The sequence below is a fragment of the Mustela putorius genome, unplaced genomic scaffold, assembly GCF_011764305.1.
Source record: "Mustela putorius furo isolate JIRA1106 unplaced genomic scaffold, ASM1176430v1.1 tig00003858_pilon_pilon_pilon, whole genome shotgun sequence".
Classification (NCBI taxonomy): Eukaryota; Metazoa; Chordata; class Mammalia; order Carnivora; family Mustelidae; genus Mustela; species Mustela putorius.
In genome coordinates, this window is record NW_025422010.1 from 47,276,864 (window position 1) to 47,295,935 (window position 19,072).

Sequence of the window (19,072 nt, forward strand, 5' to 3'; positions counted from 1 at the left end):
TCTATTTAGCTTCGTGGCTTACAAATTTCAAACTGATTCAAAAAGTCTTAATTCCCAGGCCATGAACATTCTTTCAAAACCTCAGCTTCAGTGGTGAGGAGAAAAGAGTTGACTACTACTGGACCCTGCAACACATTTTATTTTTTATCTCCTCTGCTAACCTCTCAAGTTCTCAGACTTTCCTATGCTAAAGCTCGGGTTTTTATACGCGACTTATTACTGAATTATTTTGCACTCAGTTTCGTTTCATAATGAGCAAGCCAGAAAATATTATTGTACCCTAGGTTAATACACCTGAGCACTTGTGAAACAACTGATTTCCCCAAACAGAGTTACTTTGAAACGTTAACGCCAAGAAATCGGCCTCCTACTCGAAACTGCTTTCTCAAGGCAGCTAATGATATACTCTACCAATCGGTACAAGGAAAACCATTACAGTGTTATTAGAAGTATAATCCAGGAGGCATATTTAGAATGATATAGGCTGGGGAGGAGGAGGCTGCTGTAGACAGACTCTTTCTCAGATGGTATCAAAATTGCTCCAAAACAGCATTTTTTCTTTTTAAGGAAAAAAAAAAATCCCTCGATGCTAACAGTAAGTGGGAACAGTGACAGTTTCTGTATGTGTGTGAGAAATATACCACAAGGGTCATTTTTCTGAGAACACGAAGTCTTTCTAATATGAGTCCATGTTTCACAAAGGAAATGCCTTTTAATCGACATCGTTGCAAACACTACTGACACACAGCAACACGCCAAAACATTTCTTTACACTTTGCTACCAAGGGGGCTTTGCTAAGAAACGCCCTTCTTCTTCTTCTGTCCCACTGAACACTCAAACTGAACCTTGTGACACTGCATACACGTACAGGTCCTCATCCGAATACTCTAGAAACAAACGCTTATATATCAAGTCTCAACCTTCCTGGCATTATTTAGGATTGATTAATTCCTCAGATGACAAAGTTAGGCTAAAAAGATGATCGTGGCTGTTGCCGCACGACTTGAATATAGACCTCTCAAAGTGTTCTCTTCAAACTCGAATTTGCACATTCTTTCAGAATGGAAATCTGTGCTTCTCACCGAAACTTAAAGCGTTTTTTCAACCTTAAATCCTACAAAATGCAGACCCTTCTGCACTACCTTAATTTCTCTGAAGAGGGAGTATAAGCTCAAGCAAAGCATAAAACTCACAGAGCTCTGTACCTATGCAACAGCAGCAACTACCAAAAAAAAAAAAAAAAAAAAAAAACCCACAAACCGGAATCATTCACATGCTGCTGTTTTGAGATAAAATAATTGAGTATTTAAAACTACAAAATCTGCACTGCATTTCATAAAACCTCTTATTCTTTTTTAAAAAGAGCACACTCCACTACACAAATACACCCTGGGACAGATGAGATCAAGGCTGAGAATCTTATGCTATTGCGTGGAAATGCGACTTTATGTTCAGTTTAAGAATTCAGTGCAATTTATTTAAAAAACAAAACAAAGCAAGTGTCTGTCAACAGCCTGACAGAATTTAATCTGCCTTAAGAAAATACAAGTTTGCTATTTTTGAAGAGACTCTTCATTCGTTTTAGGGTTATTGCCACATATTTTGAGAGACTCTTACTTAGTCCTCCAAGTTCTATCTGATTTTGATTTAGGACTTTCAAACAAAAACTTTACTATTGTTCGAAATCAGGACAACATACCTTGAAAACACAGAAACTGTCAGTGACTGGGGGGTGGGGTGGGCAGTGAGTTATATAGAGTTTCTATGTTAGAAAATAAAACGAATGGTTCAATCAGTGAAATACCAGAACTTTAAAAAATGGTTCCTGACCAAATATTGAGCCAAGCATCTATATTATTCCACAAACATAAAGTAAACGCACAGTCAAACCACACGCTGCAAAACAAGCTTGTATAATTTCAGAATGCATGCAAGCCTGTTACAATTCTCTCTCTAGGTAAGCCGCCTTACAGTAGCTTCTTGGATTTCTTAATAATTAAACCACTCAGACGGAGTCCAAGACTTCACACCAAAATACACTCTTCAGTGCAAGTGATAAAATAAGGTTCCAAATAACAGTTTCCTGAAATGTATTTCTCCTTTCTCAACAAATGAGGCCAGTTTTATACTAAATGCTATTGTTCCAGTTGTTGAAATCTTAGCAAAAGTCCTGATAAATCTTAGGAGGTGAAATATCAAAAAGTTGGTTAAAAAGATAAAAATAGCCACGGGGGCAAGGGGGAATAGATATCAAGCATGCCACCTTAGAAGAGCTTGCTTGGTAGAATAATCAGACAAAGGGGGCCGGGAAGGCATCTCTATTGAGGAGGAAACTAGGTGGTTGTGTCTCATTCGGGGTGTTTGACACATATATCCTTTTCATTTGTAAAGATAATCCCAGAAGAGCTCACAAATATGCAAACCTTTCTTCTATAGTTGACTTTTGTGTTTTTCTTCTTCATTTCATTTCTTGCCACTTTATATTTAAAATATACACACCAGAAGTCATCCTTTTAAGGGGAACAGGAATAGGTTGCATAACAGAGAGGATGATAGAAAAGAGATTTCATTCTTCCAAAATTCCAAACAAAAATACAGAAATCTTGTAGCAAACTCCTGAGAGATTGGAATGCCTAATGGTACATATGTTGTGTATTTGGATGAATCTCATAACGCTTATGAAATATTCTTAATAGACTAAGAACCCCCAATAAAAACTTTAAATATAGAGATTCTCCTGTATTTGTCTCATGACCAGCAATTCATAAAAAAAACATAATGTCCGTAGCCTCTAACTGTAATGGAGACAATAAGATTGGTTTTCAAAGAAAGAATGTATATGCTGAACTTCTGAAGCCTTTGGTTTAGTGAATTCAATATTAATTGTACAAAAATATATGTTCTCTGTGATGAACATCTTCTCAACTTTCAAGGTACTCCCCGGTGTCATGTGACCTATTCTGTGTAAATTGTGTGAATAACACTTTTGTCCTGTTGGGGATGATTTAATTGCATTATACTTTATCTCTTTTCTGTCTATACATTTCTACAACTAGTAAGCATAATTCTAATATCTGAACTTCATATTTCAATATCTTTAGTTGGAGAATGGGTACACTAATTTTAAAGTTAACTATTGTGAGCTATCCAAAGATTTTAATGTAAACATCTATGGTTACACTTTTTCACAAAGGATCTACCCCTCCAGGAATGAAATTTGATGAGGCCCCTCATTTTATATCTTATCACATAACTGGTTACTCTAGAATTTCCTACAAAGGATGGTGTCCAGGTGGCTGACACTATATTAAAATTAATATAAATTTTATTGTAACAAAAGCTATATTATCCCTCAAGTTAAAATTCTGCTGACATGTAATAGCATTACTGTGATTTATGATTAATTTCAAAGTGATGGGGAAATGATATATTTTAAGTACTGAAGTTTTCAGTCATATATAATTTCTGAGCCTTTAAAAGGGAAAAAAATGATTACCAACTTCTTTTTTACATTGTGATTTCCTCAAGCGTTTGAAAAAGAAAATTTTTTTTTCCAAAAGTATTTTAAGGTATGAACTCTACATCATTTTTGAAACCTTCGAATATGAAAGTTTTTTACATATTGTAAAAGACACAGGATACTTAATGCCATCAACATTACCCAACTTTTCCTGATATTCCTAATAATCTCTTCTGTAAAAGAAAGGCTCATTTAAACTTTAAGACTTTATTTTCTTTAAGCATTTTTCTGTTAAGAAAATCGGTAAAACCTGGTGTCTTATACACACTGAATTTTTATTTTTCAAGTCCTCCTAATGATGAACTCATCTCAAAGTTTCTTAGAGTGCCCAAATCTTATTTTAGAATCTTTACTATCATAGAGATTGTCCTTAGGACCCATGTGTCCAAAATTATCTCTGACCACCTAATGCAAAGCTTGCCAGATCTATGTGATTTTGAAAACTATAAGCAAGCAAAGAAAAAAACAACTGTAATTTAACATTAAAAAAAAAAAAAAGACTTTACTGAAAAGTTCAGTTTGGAAAAATCCCTGGTGATAAGACATGCCATAAACTATTTCTAAGGATAAAACTTCTTATTTCTAGAGAAATCTAAAGTTCCAGGGATTCCAAATGGGGAAGACAGTGAGACTGTCATTGAAGTTTCAAAACTCAAGTTGGAAGTAAAGATAAATTCCACCCATGTTCGAAGTAGAATTGGTTGCTGTTGTTAACAGTTTCTGGTTAAATGTATGTCATTTCACATTCAAATTATAAGAAGATGGAGTTTTTCTGTGTTTCCATATTGGTGGGCCCAATAAAGTTCTCGAAAGACCCTATCTTTGTGCTTTTTAAGTATGTGTGGAAAAAAAAAATATTTTAGAACAGCACAATGTGAAAATTTTTTGCTTTGTAGATTTTAATGCCTCCATGTAAATTTCTAAGAATTATGGATCATTTTCCCCAAAAATGTGATTTAATGGGTATATTTTTCTCCGCATGAGTTCAGGATTCAATATGCATGACGATGCGGCTATGCAAAGACAAGAAATCTGCTGGAAAGAGCAGTAGAGTTGAAAAGTGTTAAGTTTGAGATCTAGGATTTAAAAGAGAAATCCAAGACACAGAAATCAGACTGGAAGTTCACGTGCAGATCCAAGAAATCAGACAGGTAGAAGGGAGGCTGGCGTCAACAAACAACGAAGCTTTACTGTCCAACTCCCATCAAGAGATGGGGGCGACAAGAAGCTGGTCTGCGAAGGAAAAGAACATACTGCGATCTGAGCAGAGAAGAGGAAAATGTTCTGCAGTACTAAGCAGGGCTCTGGTGGGCAATTAGAGAGTTGTCATTTCGCACAGCCTTTCCTTTAAAGAGACATCACCCCAGCCCTAACTCCAGGCCTCGGCGGTCCAGGGGGCCAGACTTCCTCCCCTCCATTGCGCCTGTGCAAGGCGACCCCACAGGATGGTCCTCCCGCCGCCCCATCACTGTCACGCTTCCGCCGTGACTCCAGGTCTCTTCGAGGCAATGCACAGCACAAACACATTCAAGGATCCTGCCAGATCGATGGCATGATGTTGGGCCAGGCTTATGTTTCCTCTCTCCCACAGATGCTGCAGTATTTTGAAAAACGGGGCCAGGCGAGCCCCTTTGCTCTCATTTCCTGGGAAGATCCAGACTAATGGCGACAAAAGAGGTCCAGCCTCTGTCTTCCGGGAAAGCCACAAGTACTATCTGATTACAGATGTTACAGTTTAAATGTTCTTTGTTTTAGGTTAAGGAAGAGAAAGGGCCCATGTCGGAAAGGAGGGGGGGGTGGTGGAAAAGTGAGTTGACACAACAGATTGTGACAGATTTATTACTATTTATCACGGTAAATATGTATCGCAGAAAACATATAAATGTCTTTATCTAGTCGTAATCACTCCAAAGGAAACCTTTGATTAGCCCCAATTTCTTATTATTTGTAATAAAAGTATTCACACATACTGAAGCAAGTTTTAGGAAGTGTCTCTTGTCAGATTTACAGTCATCATTTTTATTTGAGCTTAAAAAAAGAATAAACATGGCAGAGGTCTAAAAATATGAAAATATGGGTCTACTGGGGCAAATGTGCTACAGTGACTATTGCAGACTCTTTAGATCAAATTAAAACATATATATTTTGTGTGGTGGTAAGGCATGTGGATCTTGTTGTAAATAATAAGCAATCCAATACATACAACAAACCTAATATAAACTAAGTTAAATTGTGATTAGAACAGAGCTGAGATTTTTTTTCCAAGTAGTAACAATAAATAGATGACTGGATTCTAAAATCGACCAAACTAAGTCATCCTTTTTTGCTTAAAAAAGAAAAAACAAATAAAAAATAACAAGGATAAAATTTCCATTTCAATTGAATTTTCCTCCTTGCCTTTCCAAAAACAGGCTCTATTTACAAAAATGTTCTTTCAGGACCATTAAAACATTTAGCCAAGATAAATTGTCTAAGAAGAGTAAATCCTGAACTGACCATCAAAAGCCAAAAATTAAATAATACAAATTAAATTTCCAATTCCAGATCTACTGGGAAGAAAGGAAAGATACTTTTATATTTCTAAACATCTGACAACACATCAACAACACACCAACTGTCTAAATAGCAAAGAAAAAACTATTTTCAGTGAAATTTTCTATAGGGAAAATTAGCTCTAAGGAAATACTTAAAAATTTACAATGAAGTAGGAGAAATTATTGTTGACAACGATTAAGCAGATAGATATGATCTAATGCCATACCAAAGCACTCCTTGGAAATTGTGTCGATTTCTGCATAATTTTAGCATTGGAAAAAACAAAGTTCATTTGATTCTGAGGCATAAATAAGGTTCTATAGCTTTAAGTTTTCCATGGCTTTTATGACACACAGCTATTCTATCATTTCAAAAGAGTCAAAGGTCCACTTACTGTATTTAATACTGTCCGTATTAGGTTCAGGCATGTTTAAAATGTAAACAGCTGTGAGGACTATATCATTTGAAGTTGTCATAAAAGCTATTAAAAGCTAAAGTTTCATCTACATTAAATCCACCACAAACTTCAAGCTTAAAATATGATTATAAAAACCTGAGGGGATATTAGTCAATTTCAATACAGCATAGAAATTTAAAGAATAAACTACTCGGCACATTTTTAAGTGACTTACTGGTAGTCCAAAGTGACTATTTTATACACCATTGGCAGTTTTATTTACACAATATTTTTCTATATTTATGGATAATTTTGTGATGCTTCTACAACATTACCAAGTCTATGATAATCAGCATACAAAATTTGTGTTTTTTTCCTGATAAAGACTCACTCTGATACATTCACTTAATAATTTTTTGGATGAGCTGAACTGAAATCAAGTCAAATACACAGGTGTTTGGGTTAATCTAATCTTAGCACATTTGCAAAACCTATTATTCTCCTAATTTATTAAAAATGAAGTAAAACTAATATGCGAGCATTGATTGGTAATATGTTTTCAGAAACCCAAATATCATTTTATTTCAGAGGAGAAGAACTTACAATAGGGCTCATTAGCATTCTTTTCAAAGAATACTAGTGCCCTACAGAGCACAGAATTAAATGAAATGAAATCAAAACTGTGTATCTATACCTGTATCTATCTCGAAGGAAGGAAGGAAGGAGAGAGGAACTCATATTTTTATTCTACGTAAGGAGGAAGCTCGTTAGGGAAAGACTGGTGCTAAACCAAATTAAACAAAACCATCTAGGAACTCAGATTTGAAAATATATGTAAGAATTGAAAATAAAGAGATCTTATTTAATTGTGATCACAACAGCCTTTTGCTACGTTGGAGACTGGAAGGACCTCAGCCGTGCCCGAGTCCAGCTCCAGGTATTAAAAAGACCCAGAATGCTCTTGGTTACAGATGTTTCCTCTGGTTGTCACCTGGTACTCCTGACACAAATGGCTACTGATGCGGCTACCTCTGAAGCTTTTATTCCGTCACCTCTCTAGAAAATAGAGACATTCTCTCTGCACTCTGGGCTGAAACCCATGTAAATTTTTCCTAAATCCTCTCCACAAATCTCCTTTCGCATGCAAATCCATAAATCATCATAATACCGACAAAGAATTTAACCAACAGATGAAACTAATACTCATTCTCTTGAAAGCCCTGTACAGGTAAAACTCCTCCAACTTCAGGCACCTTTTCAAGGCTCTCTTCGCAGCTTAACCTGCCTAGTATCAACACAACCACCCAGCCTTCCAGGATATGTAATTAATCATTCCAACGCGGGTCAGGTGGCTGGACTTGCGGGTCGCTCCTACCCCAGCCACATTCTAGAGAAACCTGCAGCTCTGGCGCCTAGCACATTGTCACCCCCCTCTCCCTCGCATCAGTACGAAACAACAAAATAAACAATATGCAAAAGCAGAAACAAGCAGTACTTACTGAAGATGGCAAACCTGGAGGAACTTTTCGAACTTTCTTTGTCTGCACCTCTGAAAGAAAAGGAAGAGGGGCGGTGAGGTCCCCGCATGCCCATTTTCCTAACTAAAACAGATTACACCACGAAGCCATTTAGATTAGACCAGATTTTCTTAAGTCGTTACCTTAGCAAAATGTCAGTACCGCTATCGTATTTTATTCTGGCAGACATCAACTTCTGCCTTTTTCGTAAAAATCAAGATCTTTAACTTTTTTTAAGCTTTGATTTTTTTTTTTAAGTTGCCTTATATGGGCAGCCAAGAGAAAACAAGAAATAAGCATACACCAAAATAGTTCTCTTGCTACTAGAAGTTGTTAACATACCCATCCAATGTACTACCGGGGAGGGGTGGTCACGAGCCTGACATTTGAGGAAAATTTTATGGTTTTGGAGGGTGGGGTGAGGGAAGGGCGAGAAGTGTGGTATTAAAAGAGAGAAGAAAGAAAAAGACGACTAATAATCACTCAGGCATTCAGACAGAGGAATACCTTACCCATGGCACTACTGTGAAGAGGCCTCCTTCGGGGGTTATTGCTAGAATACTGATAATACTGAGAGCCAGGTTTGGTGGGCGACAGGGTTCCTGGGGTGCCCATATCCATGTCACCTCCAAGGAGACTCTGCTAAAAGGTTAAAAAGGGAAAACAAACATGTAAGGTTAGTTTTTCCGCATTCACCACCCCCCAACTGATTGTTAGTACTTAAACCCAGGCAATAAACAAAACAGCATCTGGTAAAACTGCAACAATGACAAAACAACCAAACAAAAGGGAAAGCAATCTCAGAAGCCAGCCCAAAGTTTGTGATTCTTTTTTTTTTTTTTTTAATTCTTTGCTTTTGAGAGGAAGGTAGAAGAAGGTGATTCTCATTCAACAGTATTTTCATCTTAAGACAGCTCACATTTTAATTTTTGTTTGTTTTTGTTTTTTTGTTTTTTTAAAGAAGAGGGCATTTAGGTCAGACTCATGGTTTGGGGGTTTTCTGGGTTTTTTTGGTTTTTTGCTTGTTTGTTTCTAATCGACACTTGGGCTCCTCTCTGCGAACTATCCCTGCCCTTCCTTCACAAGAACCCAAGAAGAATCTGATTTTTCGGACGCACGCACAGGGGGTGAGTGGAGAACGCTCCCGTCCACTGAGGACTCTGCCTCTCTCCATCGGCACAGCTCTACCCTCCGCGGATTTACACGGCACCCACAGAAGAGAAAATGCCAGCGGAGCCGGGCGTAAACTCAAAGCTCACACTAACTTCCAGAATCACAGAGATAGAGGCATTCTAAGCTACCAGGAACAAATTAAAGGACATTAGAATGCCCTCTTGAGGACTACTGGAAGCTAAAACACATCCCCACAGATTAAACATTTACCTGAGCCCTAGAGAACTTTCACAAATATCATGAACTTACCACAGGGTGATAAATGACTAAACTTTCGAAAAGGATGACACGCAGAAGATTCGATAATAATATTACAATGTCTAAAAACTACATAAAAACTTACCCATAATATATAAATCGCCTGATTATACTCTGCATTGAACACATTGTTCTTTTAATTAGTCTGATATGCAAGAAAACAAGTGTAGATACGACCATTTATATTAAGAACAAATTTACTGTTTAATAAAGAAATTTTAAAATTAAGTACTAAAAATCTAACTTTATCGTTACTTGTAATCAACTTTTACTGACTGAACTAATTACTGTCCTTGATAAAGTACAGAATGTGTTTTCCCTAATCTAAATTCTAATCACCATGTCACTCACAACAGACTTAGGGATGCTTCACTAACACACTATTCACATGCAAAATACTCTAAATAGGCCAATTATGACTCTGCCCCTGTTCCCTGGTTAACCCGCTGAGAACTGAAAAATTTCACAAGGCAGTCACCAACTAAAACAAAGAGTCCTTGTTTTAAATTAAGACAGTCTTTTTGATTCCTAAATAGCTCAACAAAGTGGCATGTCTTCTAGTGAAAGCAGTTGGTCAAATATGACCCATAAGCTGGAAAATCAAAAATTCAAACCTCCCCTTTCCAGGGCCATATAGCTAAATATCATAAAGAGAACCTCTCTATTCCAAGGGATTTTTGTGAGTGCTGGATGAGTAATATAAAAAGGACTAATCAGTTACTGACAAGCTTGCCTTCACTGATTCCAGTTTCAGACTTTTCCAAGGGAGGCATGACGAACGTTACTTTAAAATAAAACTTTGAGGATGAGATTTTAGGTTGGAGGCTCAATTTGAGCGAAAATCCATGGCGAGTCTCTCTGTGTTTGCCACACCGATACCAGATAAAGCCAGAGTATTTACCAGATAAAAACCTGACATCTGCACTTTCTCTTGCTGCCTCTTCCGAACTTAAGAAAGATATCCAAATGCTACCCAGGGACAAACTAAAATATAGAGCTCTTTGCAATGGTTTTCTACAAATCAGGAATCCAACAGCCTAACATCAAATGATTTATTATAGATGGCATTCAAGAATTTTAGAATCTGAACCTGATATTTCACTCTTGGTAAATCTTATTAGCAAAATCTTTATTTAAGCCCAAGTTTTCTTTGAAATTTCCATCAAAAAAAAAGCTGTGAGTGATTTAAATCACAACCTCCTCACAGTCTGGGAAATTTACAAATAAGCCTTCCTTTCTTGAGAAGAGGAGTGTGAAGATGACATTATTGAAAACTTTGTATTTTAGGCAGACATCACTCCTCATTCTTCATTTACCTTTTTCTCAAATAATACAAAATATTCAAACAAGGACTGAGCAGATATGTGGAAATGCTTGCTTGTCTCCTTAATGAGCTTAACCACTGCTTAATTCTTGTTGGTCCTGGTGGCAAAGGTTTCCACTCCCAAGAAAGTAGATGCAATCAATAGGTCAACAACATAAAAACAAACAAGTTTGCTATACTGTGTTTTAGCAGCATTTTACAGCAGAGCTGTGGAAAATGGAAAATGATAACTAGGAGATCGCTCACTGGCTGTGGCTGACCTTACTGTTGTTAATTTAAAAGAAAATCATTTCACGAGCCAGTTGTGACTAAATCATGCACCCAACCCTTGCGTGTGCAGCCACATGAACTATGGACAGTGACCGAGGACTAAGACCAGATAGCACTTCCACACATGAAAAGGCTCACGCTAATCTTTTTTTCTCCCCCCCCTTTTTTTTTCACAAAGCACATTCCTGTTTCTTTCTTTTTAGACCTGTTTGTTCCTTTTTCTTTTTCTCTCAGACAATAGAATCATTCTTCTAAAGCAACAAAAATAAGCATTTCATCATACTTAAGGGGGCCCTAATCACCCCCCTAGGGAAAATTAAGATAAAAATATATGTGTTCCTATTGTAGAGTATACTTGTAAAATGAACAATAACCATTTACTATTGTTTGGCCTTTACGTCACGCGTTTAACTCTCTTTAGCGAGGATAAAGAGAAAAAAATTTCCACTGGCTAAAAACCTGAGTTTATGAACTTAGAAAGTTAATGGCATTCCATTTAATAAGGTAAATTGAATATGGCACAAAATGGATAAGGCATTCATTTACATATGAATTCACCTGCAGGAGTGTGTGTGTGTGTGTGTGTGTGTGTATATATATATATATATATATACATATATATATATATGGAGAGAGAGAGAGAGAGGCGCAAATTTTCACTTAATAAAAGTTGTTTGGAAGCTAAAGCCTACGTTCAAAATGGGCCAGCTCGTCTTTGCCTTAAATAAGACTGTAAAGGTTTCAGGGTTTCCGCATTGCGCAAGCTCATGCTCTGTGGTTATGCTGGGTCCCAGTACAGAGCTGCCCGAGTCCGCCAGGAAACACTGGAAGCAAGATGTGGCATCTCGCACAGCTAACCTGTAAATCTTAAACCCAGAGTTTAGCATTTTGTTTAACTGTCTGCACTGTGATGTGATGAGCCCTTCCCCTTTTTCACTCCTTATTTTCTTCCGAAGACAATCTTAAGACTTAAAATACCCTAACCAAAAAATAGAACCTGCTGACTCTGTTAACTGGGTTTAAGTATCTTGGGGTCCACCACCCCCACCACCGACAACCAACCCTTCAGCACCAAGTCCCACCAGAGCCCTTCAAATGCCAAATGCAGAACTCTCTATGAGGGTCCCTTTCTATTAAATTTTTTTGTTTGTCTTACATCAGATCTGGGTCTCAGTCTAACACATTCTCAACCCCTGCCCCAATTCCTTCAGGGCGGTGGTGAGGGGCAGGAAGCTTTTTAACATCTTTGATCAACCACTGAAGTTCTCTTATGCAACCAAGAATGCAAACCATGAATTAAACTTGAGTAACAGAAAAGCAGCATATATCTCAAATTAGATTTATAACTGAATGGTAATCAAAAATAGAACTCACTGCTTCGAGCTTAAATTATCAACTTTTTTCTTGTTAAACTAAAATCATCTTGCTCTGAACTATTATTTCATTTCAGTCAGCACTTTAGATGTAATGGGTGGGTGGTACTTTTCTAAAAAGGAAGATTATATTTACCCTTAATTATAGATATGAGTGAGATCAGAGTACGATGAATGCTGCTTTTTGGCTTATAATTAATTCATGTAATAGGTGAATGACCTTGAATTTCAGAGTTGGGATCTGGGGTGGGGGGCGGGGGGAAGAAGTAGGAGAAAAAATTACCTGTGGGGAAAAGCAAATGTGCCCCTGGTTTCTTAGAGCTTTCTCTGATTTTGCGTCATTCCCACTACGTTGTGATCCGGTATCAGACACAACATCTTGGGGGGATGTTGTAGAACAGAGAAAAGCAGTCTCAGATGAAACCAGATTAAGCTCCTTTTCTGAACTATTGCCAAATGCTTGTGAGTCTAATTCATGTTTGGGTATTCTAGTACTCACACAGCTGCAATTCCATTCTTTCATCACAAACCTAAGTGATGTATAGTGGCTTTGTATGGCGAACTGACTCTATAAAGCCAGGAATTTTGGAAGGCTTTACGTTAATAATGGAAATAAAATTCTAAACTACCATAAAACTTATGAATGCTGGATATCTGTATGGATACCTAATCGACTTTGCAGTACTAAGTGCAAAATACACATCGAGCAAAATTACCAATTATATTTGTTTAAATCACATTTTTTTTTTTAAATCACAATTGAGGTTATTTCTACTTAGTGAATTCTGCACAGAATTGGGTTTTCAAAGACACTGCTGAATAAGATTTCTAACAGCCATGGGGAAGTTTTTGCAAATCCCTATCGAATAGCTGCTGCTGAATTTGCCATTTTGACCACAGAAGGGCCATTGCTGACTTACTGTAGTAGCAGGAGGGGGCGATAATTTTGCTGCTGTTGGCACTTACTCTGCAACCCAGAATATATCTCACACCAAAGGGCAATGAAGAACACAATATTTCCACCTGTCCAGTTTTGAACTTCAAAGCTCAAAACTGAAGGTCAGTCTTTGGACAGTCTCTTTTCCCAATAGCTGAATGTCTAGGAATGCACCTTTATAGTTTATTTTGAGTTCTGTTTTATACTTGGTTTCCACAAAAAAGAACTCTGGAAACTCAGATAAGATGGCAAGGGTAACTTTCATAATCCGGGACTTAACAGATTGTGCTGCAGAGAAATGTAAATTACTGAAATTATCATTTAGCAAAGATTTTCTTTTAGGGACTTTCGGTCAATGCTTTTTATTTCTAGTCTGAATGTGTAGTGCACATCATATCAAGTCAGAAGTAGAATCCAAACCTCTTGAGGAAAGAGGGAGGGCTGGGAGGTCAGGTCACACTGAACCCTAGCTCAGTGGCTGGAGTTACTAATATAAGTGCTCTAAGCCCTATTCTCCTCCTCTGTAAAAAAAAAGTAATGCGAGCTCTATTACAGGGTTATCAGGAGGATGAAATAACATATGTAAAATGTCCAGCAGAGCTGGTGTCTAGCACACAGTTACCCTCCTTCCCATGACCCTCTAATTCATAGTCCTATATTACAAACCACTGATGACTATTTAAAAGTTTCCTCAAAAGCTGAGCATGATTCACTGGCAGTGGGATCATCTACTCTACTTTGAGATTAAAAGTATACATTGAGATAATAATTTTGAAAAGTCATCATAAAAAACTGAAAAAGAGCCACATTTGCAGGCCTACATAAACCGTGATGATTGCCCCATGGCCTAGAACTACACTGGCAACAAGAGATGGCTGGTCTTGAGACATATTGAAGAAAGACACTGGCCAACAATCGATCTAGATGATTTCAGCTCGAAGCCATCTTCCTGAACTGCCATAAGGATTATTTCAATGGCTCATCTAATTTCGTGTTCACAAGCGTAAGCACCTGCTATGCTTAATTCTACTACACGTGAGACCAAAACTAGGCACGCTATGTATCGTACAACTAGATATTTAAAAATAAGATGTGCATTTGATAACATTTTATTAATGATGTGATGCCAAATAAACTCAAATTCTTATTCCTACATTAGCCACCAATAAATAGCTCAAACGAGTTCAGTATTTTCTCTTTGCAAGGCCAACTACAGGCATTTCATGAATATTATGTGGTATTTATCAAGTACTATTTTTAAAAAAATATGTGTTCCCCATGACATGACAAAGCACACATGCGGGCACGTCACAGTTTTGGCTGGGAATCTGCATAACCTCCAAAACATTTGATTGACCTTGGACAAAATGATTTATTTTTGTAGTGATTATATTTCACCATACATTAAAAATTCAAGTATATTGTCTTTTCCTATAAAGAAACACAACACCTTATATTGAAATGTTATAATGTGATCCAAAGGTTGCCATGGTAACTATTACTTAATGTATAGCAGAGTAATAGCCAAGTAAAAACTCATGCATTTTGATATGGAAATTACAACTGCCCAAGGGTTGGCAAGGTTTATGCATTCACCTATTTGACTGCCTCTCAAAAAAAAAAAACCCCAAAAAACAAAAAACCAACACTACAACAAACAACATTTACTGTATACAATACAGTGAGGAGGTCTTTCAGTGGTTTCTGAAAATCCATTCTGAAATCCCAAGTCATCTATTACATATTAAAAAGGGGATTTTTATTTGTTAGTGAGAAGGTAGGAATTCAGCAAAAGAAAAACAGGAAAGCAATCAGGATCCTACCATAAAAATGGATTTGAAGAAATCTTAGATAAACAATATAGAATTTAAGATAACTACCTTCTTTTCAGTTTATGCTCCTTCTCAGTTCAGGAAGTTTATTTAATATATAATTTGATAAATGTGCTATAATCACTACTTGCCTTAAAATGTTTCTCTTTAGTAATTTTGTTCCAAAGTAAAAATAGAACAATTTGAATAAGACCTGTTAACATACTAGGGAATTAACATCACTTCTCCTATAAATATAAACACGTGGCCGTAATAAACATGCCGACTTTAAAGTATATTTGGCCAGGTTGCTATTTTAGTAAAATAAAGCGGTATCAAAATGTCACATGTCAGTCTTCTTCATATTGGGTGGGGAAGGTTCCATTTCAAGGTTGTTGAAAATGCCTTCCTCTCTAGTAAGGATTTATAAAAACATTTTTATTTTGAGACTGTCCTCGTGGAGGACAGGATCCGGGATCTCTGTCTGCTTACCCAGCACCCCGCATGGCTTCTCAATTAAAGTCTAACAGCCAACGTACAAGATTTACTAAAATAAGGTATCCTGATAACTTTCTGAACTTGTACATAAGGTGATAAGCCTACCACATGACGTGAGGAAATTGAGGTTATCCGGAGAAGCAGTGAATGCCTGATGGAACTTTCAAATCATCATGAACTACTTTACGTTCTGACGATCCTTCCAAAGCTGGGCACGCACAGCCTCCTCCTTGAAGTGGGCCGACTCTCAATGTGCGTTCACAGCTTAGCTCCCAAAGAGCTCTCTTGAGGACATAGCTTATCGAGAATATGTGGCGGGGAAGGCCAAACGAGTTTATATGCTGGTTAAAAGGAAAAATGGCTTATTCGTAGTTCACCTCCCTACTGTGCCCGGCCCAGAGACCCGCCATGGCAAACACTAAATATGAAATGAATGCAGAACTATCGCGATTAATCAAACTGGGGACTTGAACAGCTCTTCTGCTGGGTTGGGGTCTTTTTTGTTTTGTTTTGTGTTTTTCTGGCATAGATGTATTCCATTAGTCCTTCCAATTACTGTTGCTGCTGAAAATAATAAGAGTAGTAATAGCAGAGGAAGGGGGAGCAGGAACGTGCAGTGAGACCAGTGATAAAGGTAGAGCCATGAGATCTGAGTGCCTGCGGAGAACCGAGCACAGCAGCAGATCCCTTCCCTACCACCAAGGCAGAAGATCTGACTATCACCAGGCTCACGGGGACATTCAGAGTGAGCACGTGGCCTGACCGATTGCAGACAAGGAGCTGGCAAGCCACACAACCAGGATTGTTGCAAATACCCAGGCTTGGCCTCCGCCCCCCCCCAGGCCCCCTCCCTCTATTCTGTGCACTTGGGTTTTTCTTGCCCTCGCCCTGACCATTTGGAGGAGTAAATCTGTTTCTCTGCAATTCATCTCAACACCAAAAGCTCCTCTCATCACACCCCAAAGGACCCTCTAACTCAGTAGATGAGGACAGGCCTCGGGTGTGAGTACCACTCTTCCCCTGGATAACCTTGCACAGTCTGTCTAACCTCCAAAGGCCTGAGGCTCCTTGTCCAGGGAGAAGTGACGTTACTATTCCTACCCAGTGTGAGAACTGACCTAAATAATATAAAGTGCTTAGCAAAGTTCCTAGCACTTACTCAGTCTTGGTTCACTGAGGAGTATTATTACATATGCCGTATACATAAAATATATTACTATAAATTAATATACTTATATAACATCATTAGTCAGAACATAACATGATTTATTATCGGATATCAGTAATGCATGGGCATATTATACACACGTTTGAAACGAGCCAAGGAAGTGTTAGGCTGTAAAACGCCAAGCCCTCTTGAACAACAGAAATCTCAGTTCTTGAGTCTGAAACTTCTGCTGCTCTTGCTTCTGCTCTCTGCGGCCCCTGAGCATTCATTTTTCTTTTTGTATTAGTATTTTATATCATTACTTATTTTTTAAGTTTTTATTTTAATTCCAGTACAGCTAACATTCAGTGTTATATCAGCTTCAGGTCTACAATAGAGTGATTCAACCCTTCCATCCATCACCCCGTGCCCATCCCAACGAGCACACTCCTTCGTCACCATCCACTACTTCATCTTGCCATTCATGTCAGACCTTGATTTCCACAGTGTGGTCAACTGTCTTCTCCAATCAAGTTCAAATCCCCCCCCCCTTTTTTTTTTTTTAGTTTCTGATTTTGCTGTTATTTCTTTCGGCCCCCAACCTTCTCACGTTTCAGTATGCTTCCTTCCAGACTTTTCCTTCTATTGCATCCGAAAACATTCATCTGCAGTAACATTTCTCATCTTGTGTGGCGAGTGTTCGTGCATCCGATTTCTCCCTTCTAGTCTGGGGTTCCTCCAGGGCGGAAAGTGAGCCTCAATCGTCCTTGTAGTCCTGGCATCTAGCACAGTAGGTCTAGTCATAGTGTATTTTCAATAAATGCCAACTGCGTTAATTAGTTAATTCATAAATTCATTGCTGACGATGCCCACACGATTACAGTGTTTTCTGTCATGAAGATAACGTCCCATTTCTATCCCAGCGGATACATAACTCCTACACTTGTATATTCAGTCTTGCCCTTAGTCTTCCTCCTGTGCCTCTGGAGTGGTGTTTCAAAACACCGCCTCCTGAATGCTTCACAAAGAAACTACAATTTAATCCTGAATATGTGAAAGACTCGACACACCTTTCCCACAAAACTTCTGCTGTTTCCTAATTATTCTCTCAGCCCTTTAAAATAAATTAGAAGAGTCAGAATTTGTAAAGTCTATGAAGAAATTAGCTGTATGTTTGTCTAAACGCACACATGATGGTTGACATTGGGCTAAAAAATGGTTGGCCTTCCCTGAATATGTTGTTTTCCAATATTGTTATCACTCATCCAGCTCGGGTAATGCAGGCTCTACCTGGAACAAAGAGACTCAGTGACACCACACACCTCCAGTAGAAAAGACACTGCAGGAAAGAGAATGGAAGACATAGTGAGGAACAGAGGGAAGGACTGTGGAGAGTTCTGAAGAAGACGGTTACCCTGGGGAGCAGTTTATAAAACAGACTGGTAGAACTTGAATTGGCCGGCTGAGAAACTGTCCCCCTTCCTAGGTAGCAAGGAGGTCTTGACAGGATATTTAGCCCTGGGATTCTAATTTCTTAACTATGGATAACTGGCTGGGTCAGAAAGGTTCAAAAGACTGTTTCGTGGACTTCTGGTCACAGAAATGGCCATAGGAGCCTGGAGACAGACATCACATACTCAAGACAATGACTTAGGAACTGAGTTTCAACACAATAAAAAATTGGGGTATACTTCTTCACAGGAAGTGATATGGCCTAAACTTAGACTAGTCATGCACCAATTTATCTGAACTCAGTCTGACTTGGCTACCACTTCCAGAACACCACCACTAAATACTAAGAACATTATTCTAAGACAGAGGTCATTAAATACCTTCTCAATGGGCCAGATAGTAAGTGTTTTAGTCTTTACCAGCCATCTGATCTCTGTTTCAACTACTCAACTCTGCTGTTGTGGTACTAAGTCAGCCATGCATATTATGTAAATGAACAGGTGAGGCTGTGTTCCAATAAAACTTTATTTATAAGAATGGTTGTGGGCTGGAGTTTGCTCTAGGCCATAGTTTGCGGACACATTTTCTAAGATGAAGGCATAGTGTTTCTTAGGACACATATTCAAAATTCAATTATCTTGCCATGGTGGACATGTCATGAAATTTTCTGGATGTAATCGTCACCCCTTACTCTCCCTGCCTGTCACCCCAGCCCTACCACAATGTTCATATACTGCTCTCAGAATTTAGGCTTCTTAAGCCCTGAGCTTCCCCTGTTCTCTCAACAGAACAACCTTCAGAGCTTGCAAATATACTCACCCCCGATGAACCCCTACCTCACAGCCAATTTGGCTTTCAT

General features: G+C 38.1%; 1 protein-coding gene across 14 annotated transcripts in view; it reads right to left on the reverse strand.

Annotated features, from left to right (window-relative positions):
- Positions 1-19,072, reverse strand: part of TCF4 (transcription factor 4) — a 350,746-nt gene that overhangs the window by 118,595 nt on the left and 213,079 nt on the right. For 12 of the 14 annotated variants that reach the window (XM_045065657.1, XM_013052727.2, XM_004745529.3 and 9 more), the window contains 2 exons: positions 8,483-8,612; positions 7,953-8,002 (listed from right to left, as the gene is read on the reverse strand). In XM_045065657.1, coding sequence (XP_044921592.1) covers positions 7,953-8,002; positions 8,483-8,612 — 180 coding nt within the window. The remainder of the gene's footprint in view (positions 1-7,952; positions 8,003-8,482; positions 8,613-19,072) is intronic. The other 2 variants (XM_045065661.1, XM_045065659.1) reach the window with 1 other exon arrangement.